General features: G+C 45.1%; 1 protein-coding gene across 6 annotated transcripts in view; it reads right to left on the reverse strand.

Annotated features, from left to right (window-relative positions):
- Window positions 1–23,281, reverse strand: part of Trio (trio Rho guanine nucleotide exchange factor) — a 285,845-nt gene that overhangs the window by 119,523 nt on the left and 143,041 nt on the right. For all 6 annotated transcript variants that reach the window (XM_027400059.1, XM_027400058.1, XM_027400060.2 and 3 more), the window contains exons 11-12: window positions 16,503–16,694; window positions 789–958 (exon numbers count right to left, since the gene is read on the reverse strand). In XM_027400059.1, the coding sequence (XP_027255860.1) occupies window positions 789–958; window positions 16,503–16,694 (362 nt within the window). The remainder of the gene's footprint in view (window positions 1–788; window positions 959–16,502; window positions 16,695–23,281) is intronic.

Below are 23,281 nucleotides of genomic sequence, written 5' to 3' on the forward strand. Positions count from 1 at the left end.
AACACCACCAGCCCCTTCCTCTGAGCAGCCTGCTCCACCAAGCCTGAGGCTGCAGAAGCACAGCTGTGCTCTTCATGGCCCTCTCATGAGAAGTCAACTAGTACAGAGAACCACGTTGGGAGAGTTTTAAACACAGAGACCAGCTGGTACCTGGTTACCGCATTGGCAGCAGTCCTCCTGCCTGAGAGGTTAGCCTCTAAATCACTCAGTGAAACCCTTACTAAAGCAACATCATGTAAGGCTGTTTAGTCATGACCCCCATCAACTCTGTGTGATGTGTGGTCAGGGGTAGAGAGTCACCCTTAAGTGTCCCTCATGGCCCAATCAAAGGAATTTCCAAATCTGCCAACAGAGGAACAAAGCCAAGTTGGTCCTGTCCCCTGCCAAGAGAAGCACTGAAGGTGCTGTCCTGACACCTCCAGGCCGCCTGGCCTTTGAGCTGAGAGATGGACAGACTGCCACGCTCTAATAGGCAGGTCCACTGGGGCCAGAGGACATGGTCTTAAGAGAGACCAAAACATCCATTTATAAAGAAATTTCAGTAAGACAGTAATGAGGACATAGTAACAAAAGTTAAATTCTTATGGTTGTTAGTCACTGTTAAGGTGAAAAATTACAACTTTTTAACTAAGGGGTAATGGGGGTGGGATGAGAAGAAAACTGCCCCTGGCTTTCTGGGGAGCATACTGGAGCTATTTCTTCAAAGACTGATATGGCAGGAACCTGCAGCCTGGGATCTGTGTGAGGCCAGGCAGGGGTAGGGGGTGGGAGGTAGGGGTGAGGCCCACCTCAGCTGTTGGATGAGGTCCTCCCCTTCCTTGATCACGTTGACTGTCACCTGCAGTGTGGTCTGCTGCTGCTGACCGAAGCGCTTGATGAGATCCTGGACGGCCTCCACCGACTCGGCGTACACGTCGTCCAGTAGTTCCTTCTGTAGCTCCTCCAGCCATGTCCACAGCTGCAGGGCAGACAGGGCACCGTGAGTGAGTGCAGAGACTGGGACACTCACATGGGGAGGATGCTGGGGGCAGACTGCTCCCAGAGAGAGGGAAGGAAGGAAGGAGGGGGAGGAAAGAGAGGAAGGAGTGTCCCCAAGAGTCCGGCAACCAGTGGAACACATGCACAAAAAGAGCAACATGTCACAGCAGCGGAGCAAAAATAAACAGGCAGTGAAGCGGAAGAGGCTGTCACAAAGGAGAAAAAGGAAAGGGAAGAGAAGCCGCTTTCCCTGTTTGCTGAGGCTCTATCTGGAGTTCAGTGGAAACACCAAGAGTCTCTCAGACAACAGGAACTTCTCCTGAGCACAGAGGCATTCTAAGACAGGTCTACTGCTTCAGCTTCAGCAAAGGCAAGACACTCCATCATTAAACCACCACTCAGACATTAGTGCTTTGGGTCTCTTGGAGCATAGGAGAACACACTGAGGTTAAATTACTCTCCATCACAACTGTGGGATGGAGCTGTGTGCTCCTGAGATAACTATATCCAGTTCAAATACCTAGGACCAGACGGTCACACAGTGTGGTCATCCTACTATGGTAAGACAGTGTGTCAACAGGAGGTCTTCCTTCTCCTGAGTGGGAATTGGAACCTAAATTCCATGTCTCTATTTTCCAACATGGAAAAGCTTAGAACATCAATTCTGCGCTACCACCTGCTCGTTGGATTGGAAGTTCCACATACATAAAATATGTAACACCTGCTACTTGCAAAGCAATAGACATTTTAAACTTGGTAGACCAATTTAAAATAAGAAAAGTATTGGCGAAGGGCTTATTTCTAAGTCAAGTTATCCAAGGTCCTGAAAGTTAATTTTACTAAAGATACTAAATATCTGTTAACTTTTCTTGCATCGTTTATCTGGTTTTGTTCACACTATCAAGTTTCATACAATAATTTTACTTAGAGCAGCCTTTAGATGAAGGCTGCTCAGCTCACATTGTCGAACAAGGGAAACAACAGGCCCCAGGTGGAGCAACCTGCCAGACCCTTCCGGATACCCTGCACCATCTTTGGAGGGTTACTGTCAATAAAGACCTCATTCTCCACTTGATCGTCAACACAGTAGCTGCAATTATGACAGGAGGGACAGCAGCATCATGGCACTGAAGATCTTCCAGGTGGCTGTAAGCTTCCCTATGGGAAACATTCTCACCTGCTGCAGGCTGTGCTGTGTTTTAGTTCTAGACAACACTGTACAGCCCTCTAGCAGGGGGACCTGACAGCCACCTGACACTTCTGCATGCTAGCCCTCCAGTGCACAGTAGTGCTCAGTGGTACTCTACAGGAGGGAGTAAGTACCACTTACTTGAGGGTCGGAGTAAGGCCATCTGGGCTCCAGAGCCTCTTTAGCAAAGCATTGCCATGGCCCACACGAATCAGCTAATTTCTCTAAGACCCAGCTTGGTGGGGCAAGGATCCAAAGAATCTCCATGCCCACAGAGGAGTTACTAAGACAACAGGTGAAGGAGAATGCAGATAGGTGTGCTCCATCACCTAAGTACTCCGAAATTAACTACAGGAATGGATTCAAATGAACTAAAACAGACAGGGTTTTCTCATGGAAACAGAGCATATGCTGCTACGAGCAATAACCAGCCACTTAGCAAAATAGATTGCACTATTTTACTGCCAAGTCAAAACACTTAACCCAACAGCTGTGATGATCAAGGCAGCGGACTTCTAAAGCCAGCAATCTGCCTTCCACAAGACAGGCGGCGGTGGGAAGGGCAGGGGACCAACCAGGCACAGAACTCATCCACTTGCTGCCAGTGACAAACACTCATGATCACATGCCTACTACAGCCCTCCACCCTCCCAAGATGGATATTTATAAAGATGTGTCTCTCTCCATCTGCACTGATTCTGTTGAAAAGCAATGGGGAAAGAAATCACTGACTTCACACATCCTGAAACCTCAGTCGTGTCTTCTGCTTGAGCTCATGTGCTTTGCTGATGTTGTCCTGGCAATGTTGATGCATAAGTGAGCGGAACTGCCCACCAGGCTGGCAGGTCAGTTCCTTTACACTGCTCAGCATCTTTCCTATGCACTATGTTGTACGAGCCTGGGGCACCTGGCTTGCCCTGGGGATGGGTTGGTAGCTCTCCCCCATTCACTGTGGCTTAAACCTAGAATTCCCCTTGTTGGACGAGGAGGCAGTGGGATGCCTACTTGGGTGGGGACATCTGCCACAATCCTCTTGTCTAGACATATGCTACCAAAGGCACCCATTGAGTTACAAAAGATTAAAACCATCTTTTATACATTGATATTGGGGTGACTAGAAACAGCCCTTGGAGTTGCCCTACTGTGCAGCACCCAGGTGTGCACGCATGCAACCCCACAGTCACAGGAGTCAATGTCCCTGCCACAAACGACTGCAGTGGTCTATGAGGACAGTCTGCCTGAGCTCAAAACCAACTGGGACATTCTAGAGCAGAAGCCCTGGTGCTTTCCTTACCTTGGCCTACAACTTGGTTTTTCTTATGGACTGTGGGTCTGATGTGAATGCCTGCTCAGGGCAGTGTGGCAGACTGGACGGGATTATGCATACAGAGCGAGTGACCAGTAAATGCTAGTCACCATTGCTAGCTTTCTTCACAGAAAAAACCTCATAATAAGAAAATTCATAATAGTGGCCATCTTTTTAAGTATTTTTTTAACTGCATCCATTCCAATGTATTTTCTCAGTTGTTCAAAATTAGTCCCTTAGTCTGGTAAGCTTAACATTTAAATCCTTTTAACCCTAAAATAGCATCCGATACTATAGTACAAGGAAAGGCTATAAGAAAAATCTGTTCGGTTCTATAGAAATTGTTTCCTCTGAATTCTAGGGGGAAGTGCCAGGAATATTTAGGGGTCAACTTTTAGTCTTCCACCTGGCAGAGCTAAACACACACACACACACACACACACACACACACACACACTCACACCCACACACACACACCGCGCGCCGCCCTGGCATTTCCCCTCCACATCCTGGACATTCTGACTCGGGTCACTGGCAGAGTGTACTCCCCCACCTGGTCTGCCAGTGAAGTCCACAGAGATCGAGCAGCTACACAGAAGACAGCAGGAAGTGACTCTGGGATGGCGTAGATGAGAAGGAAACAGGGAATGAGGTAGTGGGCCAAGGCTATATATAAACAGCATGATGTCAAATGCCTGAAAGGCCTTTGCCCCTTGATTCTTCAGGAAATATCCTCACTCAATTTGAAGAAAAAAAGACTTAGAGAAAGGCCCTTTGTGATACCAACTGAGGATAGACTGATGTGTGTCTTACTGCAGCCTGAGGTAGGCAGAGTCTATTTTTAAGCTATTAAAAGGAGGTAATACATGATACCTAAAGTGCCTCCGAACAAGGAAATTTAAGTCTCTAGAAGTCTGTGAGAGTCTTAAGTCCAAGTTTTCCAAGGATGAAAAGGAAATTCACTTCTGTGCAAACTGACAATCTATAGTAAAAACATACATTTTTATCCAACAGTGCAAGGTCACTGCAGCCTGGGTTCTGTTGTTTAAAAGCCATGGAATTGTCAAGACACAGGTGTAGGCCACATTGCCCCCTAGAGACCAGAAAAGACACAGCTGGGCCTTCATTCTAGTTCTGAGCTTCCCTCAGATGTGTATGCAAGTCTGGGCAGAAGTTCTGGAGGGGACCCTGCCTCCACGTGGGCTGCATGTATACAGAGGCACGGCCACAGACCAAGATGTAAAGGGAAAGACAGTTTTGAGAAATGAAATAATGTGAAGAAAGGCTCTGAGACAAAAATGGGGGCAGCCATCCCTGGAATCAGGGACAACCTCTATACCTCAGCCCTTTACCCACAGGCCTTGGGCACTACAGTCTTCTGAAGAAAGCTAAAATAGCTCGCCTCAAGAATAGAGGCCCTTTCTTCATTGCTTGGGGAGGGATGATGGGGGAGGTCCTTCTGTATGCTGTAAATATATGTTTCTCTTATTGGTTGGTGAATAAATGCTGATTGGCCAGCAGCTAGATAGAAAGTATAGGTGAGGCTACCAGAATAGGAATTCTGGGAAGAGGAAGGCTGGGAAGCAGTCGCCAGAAAGGGAGATGCTATGTACCCACAGAAGGAGTAACATGCCAGAGCACTACAGGTAAGGCACAGCCTCGTAGCAAAACATAGTTTAATAATAATGGGTTAATAATTAAGAGTGAGCTAGCCAGTAAGAAGCCTGAGCCATTGGCCAAACAGTTTATAATATATGCCTCTGTGTATTTATTTGGGACTAAATAGCTGTGGGACCAAGCTGGAGAGAAAACTCCACCATCAGCATCAGTGGGAATTTCTATAGGAGCTGAAGGTTTTGGGAAAGGACTGGGCTCTATGTGGCTAAGGGAGTCCTGAGACCAGGGAAGAGCTACTGTAGCAATCTCTGCACTCCCAGGAGGTCATAATAGCTGGTGTCAACATGTAGTCTGGTAAGGAAGAAGGTATAGCACACCAGCCAAGAGGCGTTATCCATTATCTTCGGTGAAGTCCTTGAGTTCTTCACCTGCAAAGCCAGTTTGAGAGAGAGGGCGAGCATGAGGGTGGAAGTGCTCATTTACTGCAAGGGCCTTGGTAAGCAGAAGCTGGCAGAGGCAATTGCTCGGTTCAGTGGAGCTGTGCAAACTGTGAGCACAGAGTGAGAAGTCTCACACTCAGCACTCCCAAGAGCTGCTGCTACTTCGAGTTCAGAGCAGAAGTGAGCGGTTTCAATGGCAACCTGCAGGTGCAAACACAGCAGGGCAAGCACTATGCACACAACATGTGATTCCAGTCCAGGCACAGGGAACAGGCTGAAAGGGGAACTGCTCCTGCTACCCACAGATAACTCCTCTGCCAGAAATGACCAACTCTTTGTTGATGCCTGGCTGACTGTATGCTGGCACACATGCCAGGCTGACTGTATCCTGTGCACTCATACCTAGCTGACTGTATGCTGACACACATGCCCTACTGAATGTATGTTGCACACTCATGCCTGACTGTATGTTGATGCAGGTGCCTGGTGTCTTGATGTAGGAACTGTAGTGTATTTTTCCTGTGTATTGTGTGTGGGTAAGCATGTCCCTGCATGTGTGCAAGAGCAGAAGGTCTTTAGATAGTCTATGCCACCACTGTCCAGTTTACTCACCCAGAGGAGGGTTCCTCTGTTCCCTATGCCGGTGGCCAGCAAGACCCAGCGACCCTCCTATCTCAGCTTGTAGGCACTGAGGTTCTCACGCTGGAGCAGCAGGCACTTCCACAACCTGAGCTGTTGCCTGGCCTGAGCTGTAGGGATTCAGAGGCACCGTCTACTCTTGTGTGGTAGAATAAAGGATACCCGAGTATGCTGAGTTATAAAACATGTATGGGGTAGAGGTAGAACAGAGAAAACCAAGGTCAGCATCAGCAAACACCACCCAGCAAGTGTCAGGGACAGGCACTAGGAAGAAGGAGACCCACAGAGGCATCTGCATGGCAGCTCCACGTGTGAGAAGCAACAAATGGACATTCCAGCCCTAGGTGTGGACACCTACAGTAGACAGGTGGTTTGCGGCTACATGGCAACAATGACCAGCCTGAGACAAGAGATGAAACATGAATGACATAGCTAAGGAACTGTGTGATCAACAGGGACATCATGCATGTTGTGTAATCCTAAGAAAGACCTTGGCACTTGGGATTTTTCACCTGTCTTTCTATTCTACAATACCCTTGGAACAAATCAAATGTCCTCCTCACAACAGCTGACAGCTACAAACATTGGGGAAGCTCCCTCCTCCTTCCCATTAAAAAAAAAAAAAATGGCTACTATCATCCTGAAATAGTTCTGAGTTGTGTTAAAGTATAATTCCTCTTTGCCAGAACAAATCCTTAAGCCTGGAGGCTGTGGCCCCACTACTACAGCCGATCACTATGTCCCTAGACTACTGTTTCATCCCTTGTGGCATGGCGGAAGACCTGGAGCGCCTCTGATGCCAGATCACTCTCCTGAACATGCTGGCCTTTCCAAGGTGGGATGGAAAACTGAATGACATGCCTACACAACTCAGAAAGTAGCCCAAGAGCAGCTAGATATGTTTGCTTTACAGTTTTATTCTTTCCTTAACTAAAGCTAAATGAGTTACTCTGGGCATGGCACTATGGACAGCCAGAAACACGTATCACTTCTTTATTAAACACACAGTTCCATGTCATTTGTGACACTCATTGGTTTTCATCCAAAACAGACCTATATATTAAAACTATGAATGGAGCTATTTTTGTTGTGGCACCAACAAAGAAGGAAAAACAAAGAAGTTTCAACACAGTAAGTTAAAGCATGCCCGAGTTCATCTGAGCAGTCAAGATGTCCCTTAAGGACATAAAAGTTCTTAACAGGTTAAACTGTAGTTCAAAGATCTAATTGGAAAATCTCTCCAACAGGAGTCAACACCGAGCGATTATACCAGGCTGTCCTCTGGCCTCAGACCACTTGAGATAAGTAGTCATCCACTCCTATCAGTATACCTGTCAGTGAGTCTGATCCAAGAAAGTTAGCACTGGGCTTCCTTCTTCCTGACATCCTCCACTTGAGAGCAGTGTGGAGGATAAAGATAGTCTTGGCTTTGTACTAAAACCCTCAGTTGATTTTTGTAGCCTGCCAAGTCTCTCTTCTAGCCTCTCACTTGTCCTTTAATCTCTAGATCTCTGCCTAGGACTAACATCATCCTGAAAATGCATAAAATTTATCTTCTTAAAAATATTACCTTTTGTGCTGGGCGGTGATGGTGCACGCCTTTAATCCCAGCACTTGGGAGACAGAGGCAGGTAGATCTCTGTGAGTTCAAGACCAGCCTGGTCTACAAGAGCTAGTTCCAGGACAGCCTCCAAAGCCTCAGAGAAACCCTGTCTCGAAAAACCAAATATATATATATATATATATATATTATATATATATATATATATTACCTTATGTTATCAAACCATTGTGGCACACATCTGTGTCTTAGCACTGGGGAAACTGAGGCAGAAGGATGAGGCAAGAGGATTGTTCGGGGGATACTTGGTGAGTGCCAGGCCTGCTAGGGATGTATAGCTAGTAACCTAATTCTGCCAGTACTGGAAGCCCAACATGCCTGGGAACTGTGTCATCACTTAGAAGAGCTGTCTTTTCATAAAACCTACCCTCATTTTTGTTTTTTGCATATTCCAGTCATGTGTAAGCAAAAGCCAAGCTACAGGCAGATGTCAAGGGCATACAGTGAGACTTCTGACAGAGTATCAGGGGCCCCAGCCAGAAAGCCTGATTCTTCCCCAATCTGCTTCTAAGTTTTGTGTTTCAAAAAAAGAGAGAGAGGGAGAGAGAAAACAAGCGAACAATAACAAAACCAGACTGCAAATCTAACTTGTGTGGTGCTACCTCCGTCCTGGGAAAACCCCAGCTAATGCACAGCTGTGATTCCCTCCTTCTGCCTCTCTGTTGATATGAAGAGCAGTCAGCAGAAAGATTATGGACACGTCAGAGACACACTTAGAACATTGCATTCTTCTCTTGATGAGCCAAAGACCTGCATGATTCTTTGCTGATATTTAGTTCATAAAACTAGTGAGACCTACAGTACTCAGATCCCCTTTAAGATGAAGTGAGGAAGTGAGGTTACACATGCATATCACTCTTGGCTGCATGCTGCAGACCTGCCTTTCCCTCACCCTCCACACGGCACTAACCAAGCAGCAATTCAAACAGTTGAGTTTATAAAGGACAGTAAAAGGCAGCTCTCCTTTTAAAGGTGAGCCTTCATCAGGACCCTGTCTGCCACAATGAGTTCTAATTTCTGTTAGCCTGAAATTTACTGTTTTTTTTTTTAAACATTTATTTGTTTAATTTTGTGCACACAAGTGCTACGGCATACTTGTGGAGAACAGAGAGACCCTGCAGGAGTGCATTCTCTCCTTGTGCTACCTGAGTTCTGGGATAAGACTCCAGTTGGCAGGCTTGACAACAAGCACATTTACCCACTATGCTAACTCCCTGGTCCCTACAATTTTTCTTTATCTGAAAATGTTGCTGCATTGTTTAAAAATTACAAATTTCATGATTTTAAGTCATAGTTTTAAATCCTTCTTCAGGAGGAAAATTGTTTAGGGGGTGGACAGATGCCTCAGAGGTTAAAAGCATATACCTATCTTCCAAGAGACCAAAATTCAGTTCCCAGCACCCATGTTGGGTGACTCAGAACTGTAACTCCAGCTCCAGGGGATACAGCACCCTCTGTTCCCCATGGGCAACTATAGTCAAGTGTACCCATAAGTGTGTGCACACTCCATCTCTAGTGCACAGCTGACTGCTTTCTCACACACTCTCAAACACACACACACACACACACACACACACACACACACACAACTTTAAAAAATAAAATAAACCTCTGAACGAAAGCTGCTTTACAGGAATTGCTCTGAACAACTCTTTCCTTCTAGACGGCACTACACTGTCCTTTTCACTCTCGCCAACACAAATGCTTTGTTCATGCTGATTAAGTGAGAAAAAACTACACTAAAATAAAACACATTTGCTTTGCTGGGATAAGAATTGTTTGGTGATGTACACAAATAATTCATACAACTATGAATCGGACCGTGAAGGACTGTCTCCAGCAAAATGGGTCCTGAAGCTGGGGACAGTGGAGTCACTAGTTTCTCGGGAGGGCTCTGCTCTACTGTGATCTGCAAAACAGATCAGAGTGAGGAGGTCACTAGGGAGGGGCAGGGCAGAAACACAGTAAGCAGTTACTGTTGATTGGAGATTAGTGAGGCTCAGAGCAGTTTAAACCTACTTCGATAAATCTCTGCATCTTACTTTAAAATTTTTATTATTTTGTACCTATCAAGTAAGTTAAGTTGGGGGCCAGGAAGAGACAAAGAATATGTATTGATGAAAACTGTAAGGAAACAACACTATGTTTGGAGCTTGTATGGTTGACTTCACTGTCTCCACAATGGAGCTGTAGCTTGAGCAGCAGAATAACTTGTCCCAGGTCACTGGGGCTGTGTCACATTTCAACACTTGTACGTTATTTTGATGCAGATGACATTTTCAGAGAAATTGTACAACTCTTCTAATAACCGTACCTATAGGAGACCATTCTTTTTTTTTTTCCACCAGGATGCCAAACCAGATATGAAAGACATAGGGCTTGTCAACAGATGCTTAAACAGTCAAACCAGATGCTTACCACAAAAGGCATTTCTTTCCCCATGTTACATTATTTAACTGCTTAGTTGTTTTTGTGTCGAGGAAGTAAATCAAGTGTTCCCGACTACAGAGAAATAATTCAATGCAGTAAGAGATTAAACATCCTAAACAGAAACTGTGCACTGCTGAGTACACCAAGTGAGATTTCTCTCCTAAGACATTCAAATGATCTCCTTCCCACTACCAAGCTGATTTATGTTTGGTAGAAGTGTAACGGGGCAGGTCTGTTCTAGAAAACTGTGTGGTGGATTCTTTCTCTCTGTACTGACTGCGCGTGACGAAGGGCCCTCAAGTATCCCAGACAAACGAAAGCTTCCATTATTACAAAAACCTGCACATGACTGTTCAGAGAGTCCCTTGTTTAACAGCCTCAAACTGCAAACTACTCGAATGTTCTTTAATGAATCAGTAGTAAATAAAGTGGAATATACTTGTACTGTGAAATGCTACTCAGCAGTAAACAGGAAAGAGGTATTGATGTGTGTAAGTCTCCAGGGTTAATTCGGGAGAAAAGACGGCCATAAAAATATCCAGGAGTCCATTTACCTGGCATTTCTGAAACACCCAAAGTAACAAGAGATGTGAGATACTGACTCTTGCCGAGGCTGGAGGAAGCAGAAGCAGAAAGCCCTGGGCAGTCAGGTCTCCAGCCTCTGCAAGAATGGGAAGCAGAATGAGTTCAGGCGTGTCTCCTGATGACAGAGTGATCCTGTGTAACTGTGGTTTAGGTGCTGTGGTAGCTACACAAACCTATATATGAAGTTGCAACAAACATATGCATGTGGGTGTTTACACACACAGGCATGTATGTGCAGTGAGGCCGAAAACATAAAGAGCTACTGTGTGACAGGGTGTGGCCTACAGAGTGTTTCCATGGAGAGCAGAGCAAGGTCTCTGTGGGAGAGCCAGCCATAGGGAAGGAAGTGAACAGGCTTTGTACCAATAGGAGAATCCACTGTAGGACGGCTGGTTTGTGCGCTGTGCACTGCAGGAACAAACACTGGGGGCTGTTCCATGGCTCCTGAGTAGACCTGGTCAGGCTGAGGGTGGCAGCTCAGAGAGCACGGCTGCACATCAAGGAGCCTAGAACTTTCCTTTTCCCGGAGTGCACTGAGCTCCTCTCTCTGATGCTTCCTTGGGAGAGCTGAGGCCTGGCTCCAGGAGGCATAAAAAAGGAAGTTGACCTGTTCGTTTGCTAGGAATGAAAATGAAGTCAGACTGGCACTCAGAAAAAAAGGCACCAGGTGGGTGGCGGGCCATTAATTCTGACTCCTGAATAAAATGAGAAGTTCTCTTTTTCCCAGACATTGCTCAAAACCAAAATGTGTCCAGCTCAGCAACAAATGTGCAGAAGGCCAGCCAGGTTTCTTTACTCAACCCACCCAGGATGGCAGCATCCTGGTTCAGGGGGGAGTGATCCTTCCTGGGGACCAGGGATTCTGAGAACAGAAGTCAGTGCCGGGCCACTGAATCAGCCCCAGAAACAAACTGGCGGCAAGCTTGATGTTGCCACCTACTTGCATCAAGTGACCCATGAATGTCAAAGGTAGTTAGTAATTAAGCCACGAAATAACTCTGAGAATGAAATTGAATGAACAGAAATGGGTGAAAGTAGTAATGTTTTTTCACTGTATCCAAAATGAAAAATATCACTCCCGGCACTAAACCTAAGATCAGATGGCAGGCTGATGTTTTATTTCACAAGCTTGTAGAAGAGGCTACATAGTGGAACACAAAGGAACCTGACCTCAAACTATCAAGCGAGACCGATGTCTGAAGTGTGATGGCAGCTGTGGTTATCACTGAAGCATTAGCTTGGGCATTTCACAATGGCAGAGTGAAAAGAATGAGTCATGACCAAATAAACAAATGAAAAAAAAAAAATCACTCAATAGGAAAGGAGGTCCGGATTATAGTCAGGATTGATGTGGATAAATGTCACAAATGGTACCGAAAGGTATCAAGACTGACAGGAAAGGGCTGCACGCAGAAGGCTCAGAGTCCTCCCCAACAAAGTTCACATTCATGTTAGGCCAACAAACAACTCCTTAACTACTTAAAAAACACTAAGAAAAAAACAATGTGGTTGAGAGGGTGGCAAGGACACTTGAGTTCCCTGCAGCCTTCTGAAAGGGGGGAGAAGGCCCATGAAAACCTCTGGAGGAGGTATCCTGGAATACTTCTAAATCTGGCTTTGAGGGGGAAACTGAGGCTGCCGAATCTAGCATGAAGGTGACACTCAAGCTAATGCCTCAGTGGTGACCACAGCTGCCATCACACTTCAGACATCGGTCTCACTTGATAGTTTGAGGTCAGGTAGTTGCCTTCTGTGGAAATAAGTCCTTTTCTCTATTTCAGGAACAAGAGTCAAGCCGGTCCCCTTCTCCAGGGTAGGACTAAGGCCACAGACCATTCAGCTTATGAGTAGACACAATAAGACATAGAGAAGTGATTTACCAACACTAACAGAAAAGACAAATGACACAGAATCCTAAGGTAGAGTGGCCATAATCTGGAGGTCTTGGGCCAGAATCTTAGGTTGATGTCCAGAGAGCCAGCCACCAGCCACTTTTCTAGGTGGGATCCCCACAGATACCTGAACTAGCCAGCCTTCACTTGGGCCTTTGCAGAGTGAATTGCTATGGGATTGTCTCATGAGCCAGAAACTAACCACACCGTGAGGAGTGACACCCACCCAGTAGAGAGAGAATCAAGGAACAATTGCTGTGCGTGTAGAGGGCACCTTCTGGGTCTGGAGGGCCTTATCAGGTAACTTTCTCAAAGGTCTATGAACTTGCCTGTGACAGATAAGGTTCTTTCTCAAGGTAAATGTCTGAGAAGAGTGGCTTACACAATGTGTCTGTTAGCGGCCTGTCATTTACTTGACGACGTCATGCCAACAGCTATCAATGCCATCAGTGTGTTTCCTTCCTCTTGCTCTTTGTCGTAATTTTGACCTTCACTTTAAATTGATTACGGTTCATCTAAACTTCAGTAGGACTGAGTCATAAGCTGTTTGTAAAACACAACTGAAAGCAACCTTTCTCCTAGCATGAATCTACTAAGTGTTCCCTCCTGGGGAGGGGCGGGAGCAGTGCAGAAGTAGGACACTGTGGGGCTACACAGGAAGAACAAGTCCTCTCAGCAGAACTCTGGGACTAACTTGAAGCCTAAGCACTTGGAGGAGAAAATCCTTGCTAGTGCCGGCCTACAGGATATAGTCCCTGGCTACACTGTAAGCCACCTAGCACATGTGTGTCCTGCTATGTGTTTCTCACTAGCCATCAGATAGTCCTTTATCCTGGGTTATCTAAGAGGAAGAAGTTGAGGTACATATGCCTGCCATGATGGTCCCACCTATAAAAGGGGAAGAATGGACCCCCGAACCTTTTCTGGGTGTGGGAGAAAAACACATCACCCAGAAGATGGACTGGGACCTTCTTAGCCTGCAGACATATGGATACTAGAGGTCACAGAGTGAACACCTATAAAAACTGAAGGTGTTTCCATTTAAAAATAATTTGCAAGCCTAGAGACTCTTTTATAATATTTTTTCCTTAAAAATGATACTGCTGCTATAAAACAACAACAACAACAACAACAACAAAAAACAACAATAAGCCTCATCCTCTACAAACCACTTTCTGCTCAGCTGTCCTGATATGTCTGCTTTGTGGAAACCATGGCACAGTAGACAAGGTATCTGTACCACAGACTTCTATCTCAAAGGACACTGCCCCTGTCCCTAGGATTGCTCAGCCACTGAAGAGGATTCCCAGGCATTCGATTCAGGCAGGTACCACACACCATCTACCATGGTAAGGATACACCTTACTCTCTCAATCTGCTGTCACTTCCCTCAGTGCCTACCACCCTTCCCACCTCTCCCATGGCATCAAAGACATTGGAGCATCAGTGCCCTGTGTGGTCACGGGACTGGCTGGATGCATGCCATCCATCCTGTTTACTGCTCCTGGATGGCTGTCATGCCTTATCAACTGTGACCCTATTCCTGTCTCCACTTTGATATGAAATATGTAGTAAAAGTGGAGTAACTACCACAAATCAGACAACATAAGAACACAGAATCCTAAGGTGACATGGCTAGTGTTGTCACAGGCTAGTGTAGAGAATTCTAGAAAAATGTCAACAAAAGCAACTAACTGTGGACAGGGTGGGGAGGGGGGCAGTAAGACCCAGCCTGGGAGGAAGGTACCATAGATCTGGGGATACTGCATTGTTGCTGGGTTGGATCCCTGGAGGAGAAGTAAGTAAAACATCAGCAGGAGGAAGAATACAGCCCCAACTGTGAGGATCTAGACATGATGGACGTGACACATAAGTCAAGAACAGGGGACAATCTTAATCAGGCTACAGGGAGGCTGGGGTCTGGAGCAGGCTGAGCTGGAGCAGCAGGAGGTGGTTCCTACTAAGGACCAGGTGATCCGGAAACTCAGTGCAGTGACCACACATTCAAGCTGGAAGCAGTGTGGAAAAATATCCATTGAACATGTTTTCTGGGAAAAACGGACTCTAAATATTTTCAAGTCTGCCTTGGTTGTGGTATAATTGGGAGTGGAGGAAGATGCTGGCTGTGGTTGCTTTCTATTCTGGTGTCTACCCCAGAACCAAGAAGTATCACAGTATGTCACAGCATTTTGTAAAGGTCCTTTGTGGCACATGTTTTTCCTTAGTCTTCTAAAAGAAAACTTGAGTTTGTTATATATTTATGTATATCTCTTAAAATAAACCAGGTGTAGTAATGCCATCATATAATCTAAGCATTCATGAGACTGAGGCAGGAAGATTGCTGCAAATTCACAGCTATTCTGCATTACATAGTGAATTCAGGGTCAGAATAGCTTACATAGCAAAACTCTACTTCCAGAAACAGAAAAAAAGGAAACATAGTAGTTTCTCTAATGTAGCTTTATATCCACTAAGTACTTTTTACATATGCATACGATCTGTATTGTTATTTATGGTACATATATGTATAATGTTTGTGTTATGTACAGTATGCTTGGTATCTACCTATTTTTCACATTCCAAATAACATTATCTCTTGGGATAAGTATGTTGCCACAGGCACAAAAAAGGACTTTTGTTGTGGAATATTATTTTAAGGTGTGTTACATTTGTTTGTGCTGTGGAACATTTGGTTAATGACACAAAGATGTGTTGCATTCCTTTAGGTTGCATTTGTTGAACCCTGTGAAGCTGTGTTACTGGGTCTACCTCAAACACCTGATTGTTCTAATAAAGACCTGAACGATCAGCAGCAAGGCAGGAGAAAGGACAAGAGGGGCTGGCAGGCAGAGACAATAAACAAGAGAAAAAGAGGGATCAGGAAATAAGAGAGATCAAGGAGGAACAAGAAAAGGAGGAGGAGGACATTAGGGGCCAGCCACCCAGCTACACAGCAGGTCACAGAGTAAGAAATAATGAAAGGTATACAGAAGTAAAGAAAGAAGAGCCCAGAGACAAAAGGTAGACAAGATAATTTAAGAAAAGCTGGCTGGAAACAAGCCAAACAAAGGCTGGTCATTCATAAGAAAGAAAAAGCTTCCACGTGATTTATTTGGGAGCTGGGTGACGGGCCCCCAAGAAAGAGCCAAACAGTAAAATAAAACAACAGTAACAGATTTTTACTACTGACATCCGTACCATGTTGACTATGGTAATATTTAAACTCAATAAAATGTAATATAACTTTTTTTGTGGAGGGGGGTGTTGGGGGTGGAGGTTTGGAGACAGGGTTTCTCTGTGTAGCTTTGTAGACCAGACTGGCCTCAAACTCACAGAGATCTGCCTGCTTCTGCTTCCCAAGTGCTGGGATCAAAGGCGTGTGCCTCCAACGCGCAGCAATGTAATATAACTTTTAAGAGTGTGTGAGAGTAGTTTGCTAAGATGAGAAGACTATCACGGCTTTCACTGAAGGACCAGGCAGCACACAGATGCTGCCTGATCATGTTATGTGCATGGAGCACTGTTCCTCTCTAAAGGAATGTCACTGTTTTGTTTTCCCCACTCATCTCCTGACCCACAAGTCTCCCCTCTACCCCCCACCTACAGACAGCTCCAACAAAGGCAGATGTGCATCCCTGTGACACTGAAGTCCAGCTTGCTTCCAGTCGCCCCAGCGCATTCTGTACTAACACCGGCCTGCCATCTTGCATCCAATGTCTCTCATCATGACAAAATTAGGATCCCTTCCAACAAATTCAAAGACCCTGTCAGTCAGATTCTGTTTTGTCATCATATGAAGCGTTACCTCTTTGACGTGGGTGTGGAACGACACGGACATGTCCAGCAGGATCTTCCGCTGTTCAACTCGCCGAACAAAATCTTGTATCCGGTCTTCAAGTTGATGAGCAGCCTGATAAATCTCTTCGGGGTCACATTCCCCGGTCTGAGCCAGCTGCTCTGCTGCTTCTAACAGTTTGTCTGCGTTTGTGTATGTGTTCTGCACGAGACAACACCCAGAGCAACAGAAAATGAGCATTCAGCAAACCAACCAGCGTGGGAGCCATAACGCACAGCAGCACAGAGTCTATGAGCACCGTTTCTGATCATTTACTTGAGTTAAACAGAAAAATACACATCTATGATAAGGAGCAATGAGTTCAGGAGGCGCACTCATCCCTATCAGTAGCCTTTTCTGACGCCAAGCAGATTATTAAGCACTGGCCAGAACTGCTCATGACTCAGAGAGGGCTGTGAGATTTTTGCTAAGGTGGAGTCAGGAAATGCCCATGGCCACAAATGCCTGTTTCGCTTTTTCTCTTGTTTTTAATGGCATAGTTGGTAGCTGTACTTTCTCTTCCCTGCTTCACAGTACAGTTTCAGAAGGAAAAGAGAATTCCAGTGGCTCTAAATTCGTCAGTGTAGAAAGGCCAATGTGAAGTGTGAATACCAATGCTATGTTCTCCTGCTCTACTTGATAAACTTGCTAAATTCTTGATAAACTTGTGGCTGTGGCTGCATTCCTCCCAGCAGCAGATAAGCTATAACCAGGGACTGTTACTGGAAACTGCTCAAAGGGGGTATTACCAAGGAGAGGGGGAGATGAGACTAGCTGGGGGCCCTCAGTGTAGTCAGAGCAGGCTGCTCTCCTGAGAGAACTAGAAATCCAGCCTGTGTCTCTGCTGAGACAGCAGTGGCTCATTCATCCTATACCTCAAACTCCAATAGCTAAGAAAGGTGGGGATCTCATGGCACAGTGCGGGAAGTGTCCCCGGAGGGAGAAGCAGGCTCAGTCAGGTGATGGGGGTTTGGGACAGCATGGGAAGGATGTCTCTATCTATCTTTTTTGTTGCCAACAACACAATCTCACAGACTGGGAAAGTACACAAGAAGGCTCATTGCTACCATGGTTCTGAAGCCTAGGATCTAAGGGCTACATCTGATCCCTTCTTGGTGATAGTCCCAAGGTGCTGCAAGACATTATAAGAGACAAGTATGCATGTATACATGTTTCTCCTGGTCCCTCTTTTCTTGCCTGTATTTTTCCTTATTTATTTATTTATTTATTTATTTATTTATTTATTTATTTATTTTTGAGCTATACATTTTCCCTACTCCCCTTCCCTCCTCCTCCTCTCTCCCCTTCCACCCTCCCCCTGCCTGCCACACTCCCAATTTACTCAGGAGTTCTTATCTTTTCCCCTTCCTAGGTGTATCCATGCATGTCTCTCTTAGAGTCCTCTTTGTTACCTAGGTTCTTTGGGGTTGTGACCTATAGGCTAGTTGTCCTTTGCTTTATATCTAACATCAACTTATGAGTGAGTACATATTATATTTGTCTTTCTGGGTCTGGGTTACCTCACTCAGGATGGCTTTTTCTAGTTGTGTCCATTCGCCTGCAAATTTCAAGATGTCATTGTTTTTTACCGCTAAGTAGTGCTCCACTGTGTAAACGTACCACATTTTCCTTCTCCATTCTTCGAATGACAGCATCTAGGTTGTTTCCAGGTTCTGGCTATTATGAATAATGCTGATATGAACATAGTTGAGCAAATGTCCTTGTGGTGTGAATGTGTATCCTTTGGATATATGCTCAAACCCTCTCTTCTTTATAAAGTCACTAGGATTCATTCAGCCATGGGGGATCTGCCCTGATAAGTGCATCTAACCCTAAGACACACCCACCTGACTCCTCTCCTCTCTCCTCCTGCATCATTCTGGGGATTATTTCAATACATAAACCTTTGGGAAGGGCACACCATACTACAGTAAACCACAGCACTCTGTCCCTGATACCTAAGGCTCCTGCGCATCTCACAGGGCAAAATCAGACCAGTTGGTGCCTTTGAGATTCAAGGTAAACTTATAATCATTAAGCATGTGAAACTCAAGGCAGAAGACCTCCTTTGATAGGAACAACATGGACAGTCCCATTCCGGAAGAAGAAAACTGACAAACACAAGGACTTAGCAGTCAAAGCACGACGAAGCTCAGCAGGGCAGGTACTAAATCTCCAAGAGCCAGGTCCAGCACCATGTGCAGACTATAATAAGAACTCAGGCTCCCATTTTCTCAATCTATTTTTCATTATAGTAACAATACACCAGAGAAGGACTGGCTTTGTACATTCAGCTTACAGTTTTGGAGGTCACTTACATGTGATCCCACTAGTTTGGCCTCTAGTGTCATAAGGAAGGGAGGAGATCACATCTTAAAACTGGAAGCCAGGAGGAGACTGGAGTCTCAAACTCTTTCCAAGAGTGTGTGTGCCTTTGACTAACCCAGGGACCTCACTGGAGGCTGCAAGGGCAACTCCTAGAGAATCCACCTCTTAAACTTGTGAGGATGAGATCCAAACTCCCAGCAAATGGTCCTCTGGGTGACAACATCCAACATCTGTTTGGGGGAAGGGGTGCCCTCCAAATTAAGAGACTAGTTATATTTAGCCGTATCAATCAACTGCTTCAGGTGCGCTGGGGGTTGGGGGACAGAGTGCAGTTACCAGCTCAGTCTGCCCTTTGGAAATCAGAGTCCTGCGAAAGTGTTTCTGAAAAAGGGAATACTGCTTCGTCAATGACTGTCACCACGGCTTTGAAGTAATTTACCTCTCCTGCCAGTGCCTCCCAGGAGGAAAACCTCAGTGAATTGCTGAGAGCCTCTCTTATGACTTTGCCGGCAAAGAAACACTGAAAAAATATTTATGCTAAAAACAAGTGTGTTTTGAGTGACACTAAACCACAACCATTCATTCTGTGTCTCATCTTACACTCAAGAAAACAATGGCTGTATAAGGGAGGTAAGGGCTCTCCTCAGTACAGAGCCATGTGGGGGTAGGGGGGAGGATGGAGACAGAAACATCAGTAGTGGTTCTGAAACCCCAGCTAGGCCTTCCTAGCAACAAAGCCTTCCTGAGTCCACCTGGACTGGACTGGACTGTCAGTGGTTTCGAATGCTGATTGCTAAGCCATCCGTATCATCAACACTAGCTTTTGAGCAGTCACTATAAACCCTACAGAAGCCCTGTGACAAGGACAAATACACTTCTACCTCCCTGTGACAAAACTTGGGTCTGCTCAAATCAGTCAATAGAGGTGCAGCTGTTCAAAGACCAGAGGCCAGGCAGTCAAAAGCTGGCAGACATCAGGGGAGTTGAAGGGCCTGCCCTTCTTTCTTCAGCCTGAGATACTGCTCTTGGGCCATTCCTTTTATCCCCATCAGGGAATTAAAGGACGTAATTCTAGGGGCGGGCCATGGAGCCCAAAGCATTTCCTCTTTCTTGAGAAACAACCTATATTGTGTAATTAGCACAATTTGGGACATGAACGGCTGCAAGGCAGAGGCAGGTGAGTGGTCCTCCTCCAACTGCTCTCAGCCACTAAGACCCAATTCTCACCAAAGATGACAGAGACTATTTACAATAAATGGAAATGCAAATTTCTAGATAATAAAATTGGGTATTGAAAGGCATTTTCCTAATTAATGATTGATGGGGGGTGGGCCCAGCCCACTGTGGATAGTGCCATCTCTGGGCTGGTGGTCCTAGGTTCTGTTAGAAAGCAGGCTGAGCAAGCCATGGGGAGCAAGCCAGTAAGCAACATCCCTCCATGGCCTCTGCATCAGCTCCTGCCTTCAGATTCTAGCCCTGTCCTGACTTCCTTCAGTGATGACTACAATGTGGAAGTGTAAGCCAAATAGACCCTTTCCTCCCCAAGTTGATTTTGGTCATGGTGTTTCATCTCAGCAATATAACCCTAACTAAGACACCAACTAGTGTCTATATCTGTTATCATTTGACCAGAGACACCCATTATTTTCCCAGGATGGAACAGGGTTCAGTAAAGTAAGGTTTGTAGAGAATAAATACTACAACATCATCTATGTTAGGCCCTTAATGTAGCCAGCTGGTGTCAAAGTGCATTTGTAGGCACCATGTGGAAACTTGGTATTTTCAATCATCTACATGTTCTAGGTCAAGGATTTGGAATTCTGAGCATGTTCTGCCACTGATGCCTTCCCTCCCTCTCTCCCTAACATATTCTTATAGCAACCTGGTGAAGGGATAATATTAATGCTGTTTTACAGTTAGGGGAATGAGACTGGGACAGACTAAGTGACTTGCTGAGGGCTGGTGGTCGCACAATCAGAAAGGAATAGTCCATCATTGAGTTTTAGGAAATGTGACAGGGAAACAGCCTCACAAACCTGCTCTTTTCTTTTCTTTTCTTTTTTCTTTTCTTTTCTTCTCTGTGGTCTGAGGATCTGACTAATGCTGTGCAGTTGGTACACCACTGACAACACCACCAGCCGTGAGAGGAGCACTCGATTCAAACTAACCTGCCATGAATTCTCCATTATTAATTTTAAAGACTTTAAAATACAAAACATCTTATATTGAAAGCTGAATTTATTAGACCATGGAAGCTTATATATATATATATATATATATATATATATATATATATATGGAAAAGTTCGAGTCATACTACAAATGTGGACAAGCTGTATGCCCACGTGGACACAGCATGCTCCTAGCAAAACAGTGAGCACAGTGGGGACACCTGCTAAACCTCTGATAATCTAAGGAGACAACTTCTTAGACCCTTACCCAGGAAGACAAGGTAATTTCGTTGCACACAGAGCTGCCTTGAGGAGACGGTCTTGGGGCAGGTTGTGACTCTGCAAGGTGAAGTGCGGCGTAGTGTATGTAAGCCTCTCTGGGGACAGGCTCCACCAGAGTCACTAGTGACAGTCAGGAGTCTGCTGGCCTCAGAACCAGCTGTCAGAAACTAGGCTTCCCTGGGCTTTGCTTGCCTGTTATAATCATAGCTTTTTAAATTTAAAAACCACCCACTCAGAAAACTACTCAGAAAGTAAAAGATGGCTGCAAGGAGTGGCTTCCTTTCCATCAGACACATGCAAAAGCAATTTTAACTGTAAAAAGTAGCGTAAGAAAACACTCTCTAGCTTTGTGTGTCACACAGCACATGGCAACCAGCGAGGGATCCCTCAAGAGCAAAGATGTACTCACAATCAGCGCACAAACAAAGAGCTTCACAGTCATCACATGGACGTTCTTGGCTCTGCAAGACTGTAAGCCACAGTGACCTGAGCTTCCTGAGGAGGTCACAGCAGCATCTGAACCAAAGACCAAAGTCCTGGGCACCTACATCAAGGGTGGGCACCTGACCAAGTCAGGCTGGGCCTAGGGCTCACTTCCACCACATAAACTCAAGAGGATCTTTCAGGGTTCCTCCTTCCTAGAACACTGGAATCACTCTACAGTATAAACCTATATTTAGCACATTTTCAGAGAACTGAATCATACATTTTCACTGCTTCCTTTTTTAATCTGCTTAAGAAACTTCATCAAGCCACCCCTCACTAAGTACCCAAGAAAAGACTGTATTAAGCAATGTGCTTGTTTAAGATCTCTAGGGGGCTGGAGTGATCGTTTGGCAGTTAGGCACAGTGGACTAGAGTTTGATTCCCAGCAGTCATGTGGCAGCTCACAATCACCTGTTACTCCAGGTCAGGGGTCTAACGTCCTCTGTTGGCCTCCACAGGCACCAGGCATGCATTTGGTGCACAGACATACATGTAGACAAAATACACACACATGCAAAAATCAATAAATCTTTTAATAAGAAGGCTTTAAGCAAAAGCCAACTTGCAATTAATGCTACAAATGAATCAAAGGGAATCTCCAAGACAAAACCCATCTTAACTATGAGAGGGAATTTCTTCTCTACCTCTCAGCCTTTGCTTTCCCTTTGGGAATGTATTTTGTGCTGAGAACTCCTATCTCAATGTTTAAGGTGTTTGTACAGCCCACTGGTCCCTAAAATACAGTGTCAATACAAGTGTGGAGGCTACAGTGCCACTGCAATTTGCTTCACAGGAAGCGGGCAAGGATGGGGGATGAGGTGGTCCCGCCCTCTTCCCCTCCCAGAGCTCAAGTAAGACAAGCTACTCTGTTCTCTAGGAAAAGAAGGGTTTTCATGAATGGAGCTTTAAATCCAAAGTATGCTTCCTTGACTGTTGCTGGCTATGAAGGTCCAGCTCCTCCTAGTCAGCACCAGGGTATGCAAAAAAAAAAAAAAAAAAAAAAAAAAAAAAAAAAAAATGCATGAATGTGGTGATAGCTTAGGGAAAGTTCTTATCTGTCTAATAGACATTTGTTTTTATCTTGTCTTACTTGACCTCTGGGAGGGTAATGGGGTGGAGCTGCCTTGTCTTAATTTTGTGATTTTTTTTTTTTTTTTGGCATGAATTTGTCCTCATTTCTTTTGATCCTTTTTTTTTTTTTTTTTGACTTTTGATTTAAGAAAAACTTTTTGGTTTTCTTTTCTTTTTTTAAATTTATTTATTTATTAGGTATACAAGTGTTCTGTCTGCATGTATCCCTGCATGCCAGAAGAGGGCACCAGATCTCATTGTAGATGGTTGTGAGCCACCATGTGGTTGCTGGGAATTGAACTCAGGACCTCTAGAAGAACAAACAGCCAGTGCTCTTAACTGCTGAGCCATCTCTCCAGCCCTATGGCCATACCACCCTGAATGTGTCCAATCTCCTCTGATTTACTTGGT

This window comes from Cricetulus griseus, chromosome 2, assembly GCF_003668045.3.
Source record: "Cricetulus griseus strain 17A/GY chromosome 2, alternate assembly CriGri-PICRH-1.0, whole genome shotgun sequence".
Lineage (NCBI taxonomy): Eukaryota > Metazoa > Chordata > Mammalia > Rodentia > Cricetidae > Cricetulus > Cricetulus griseus.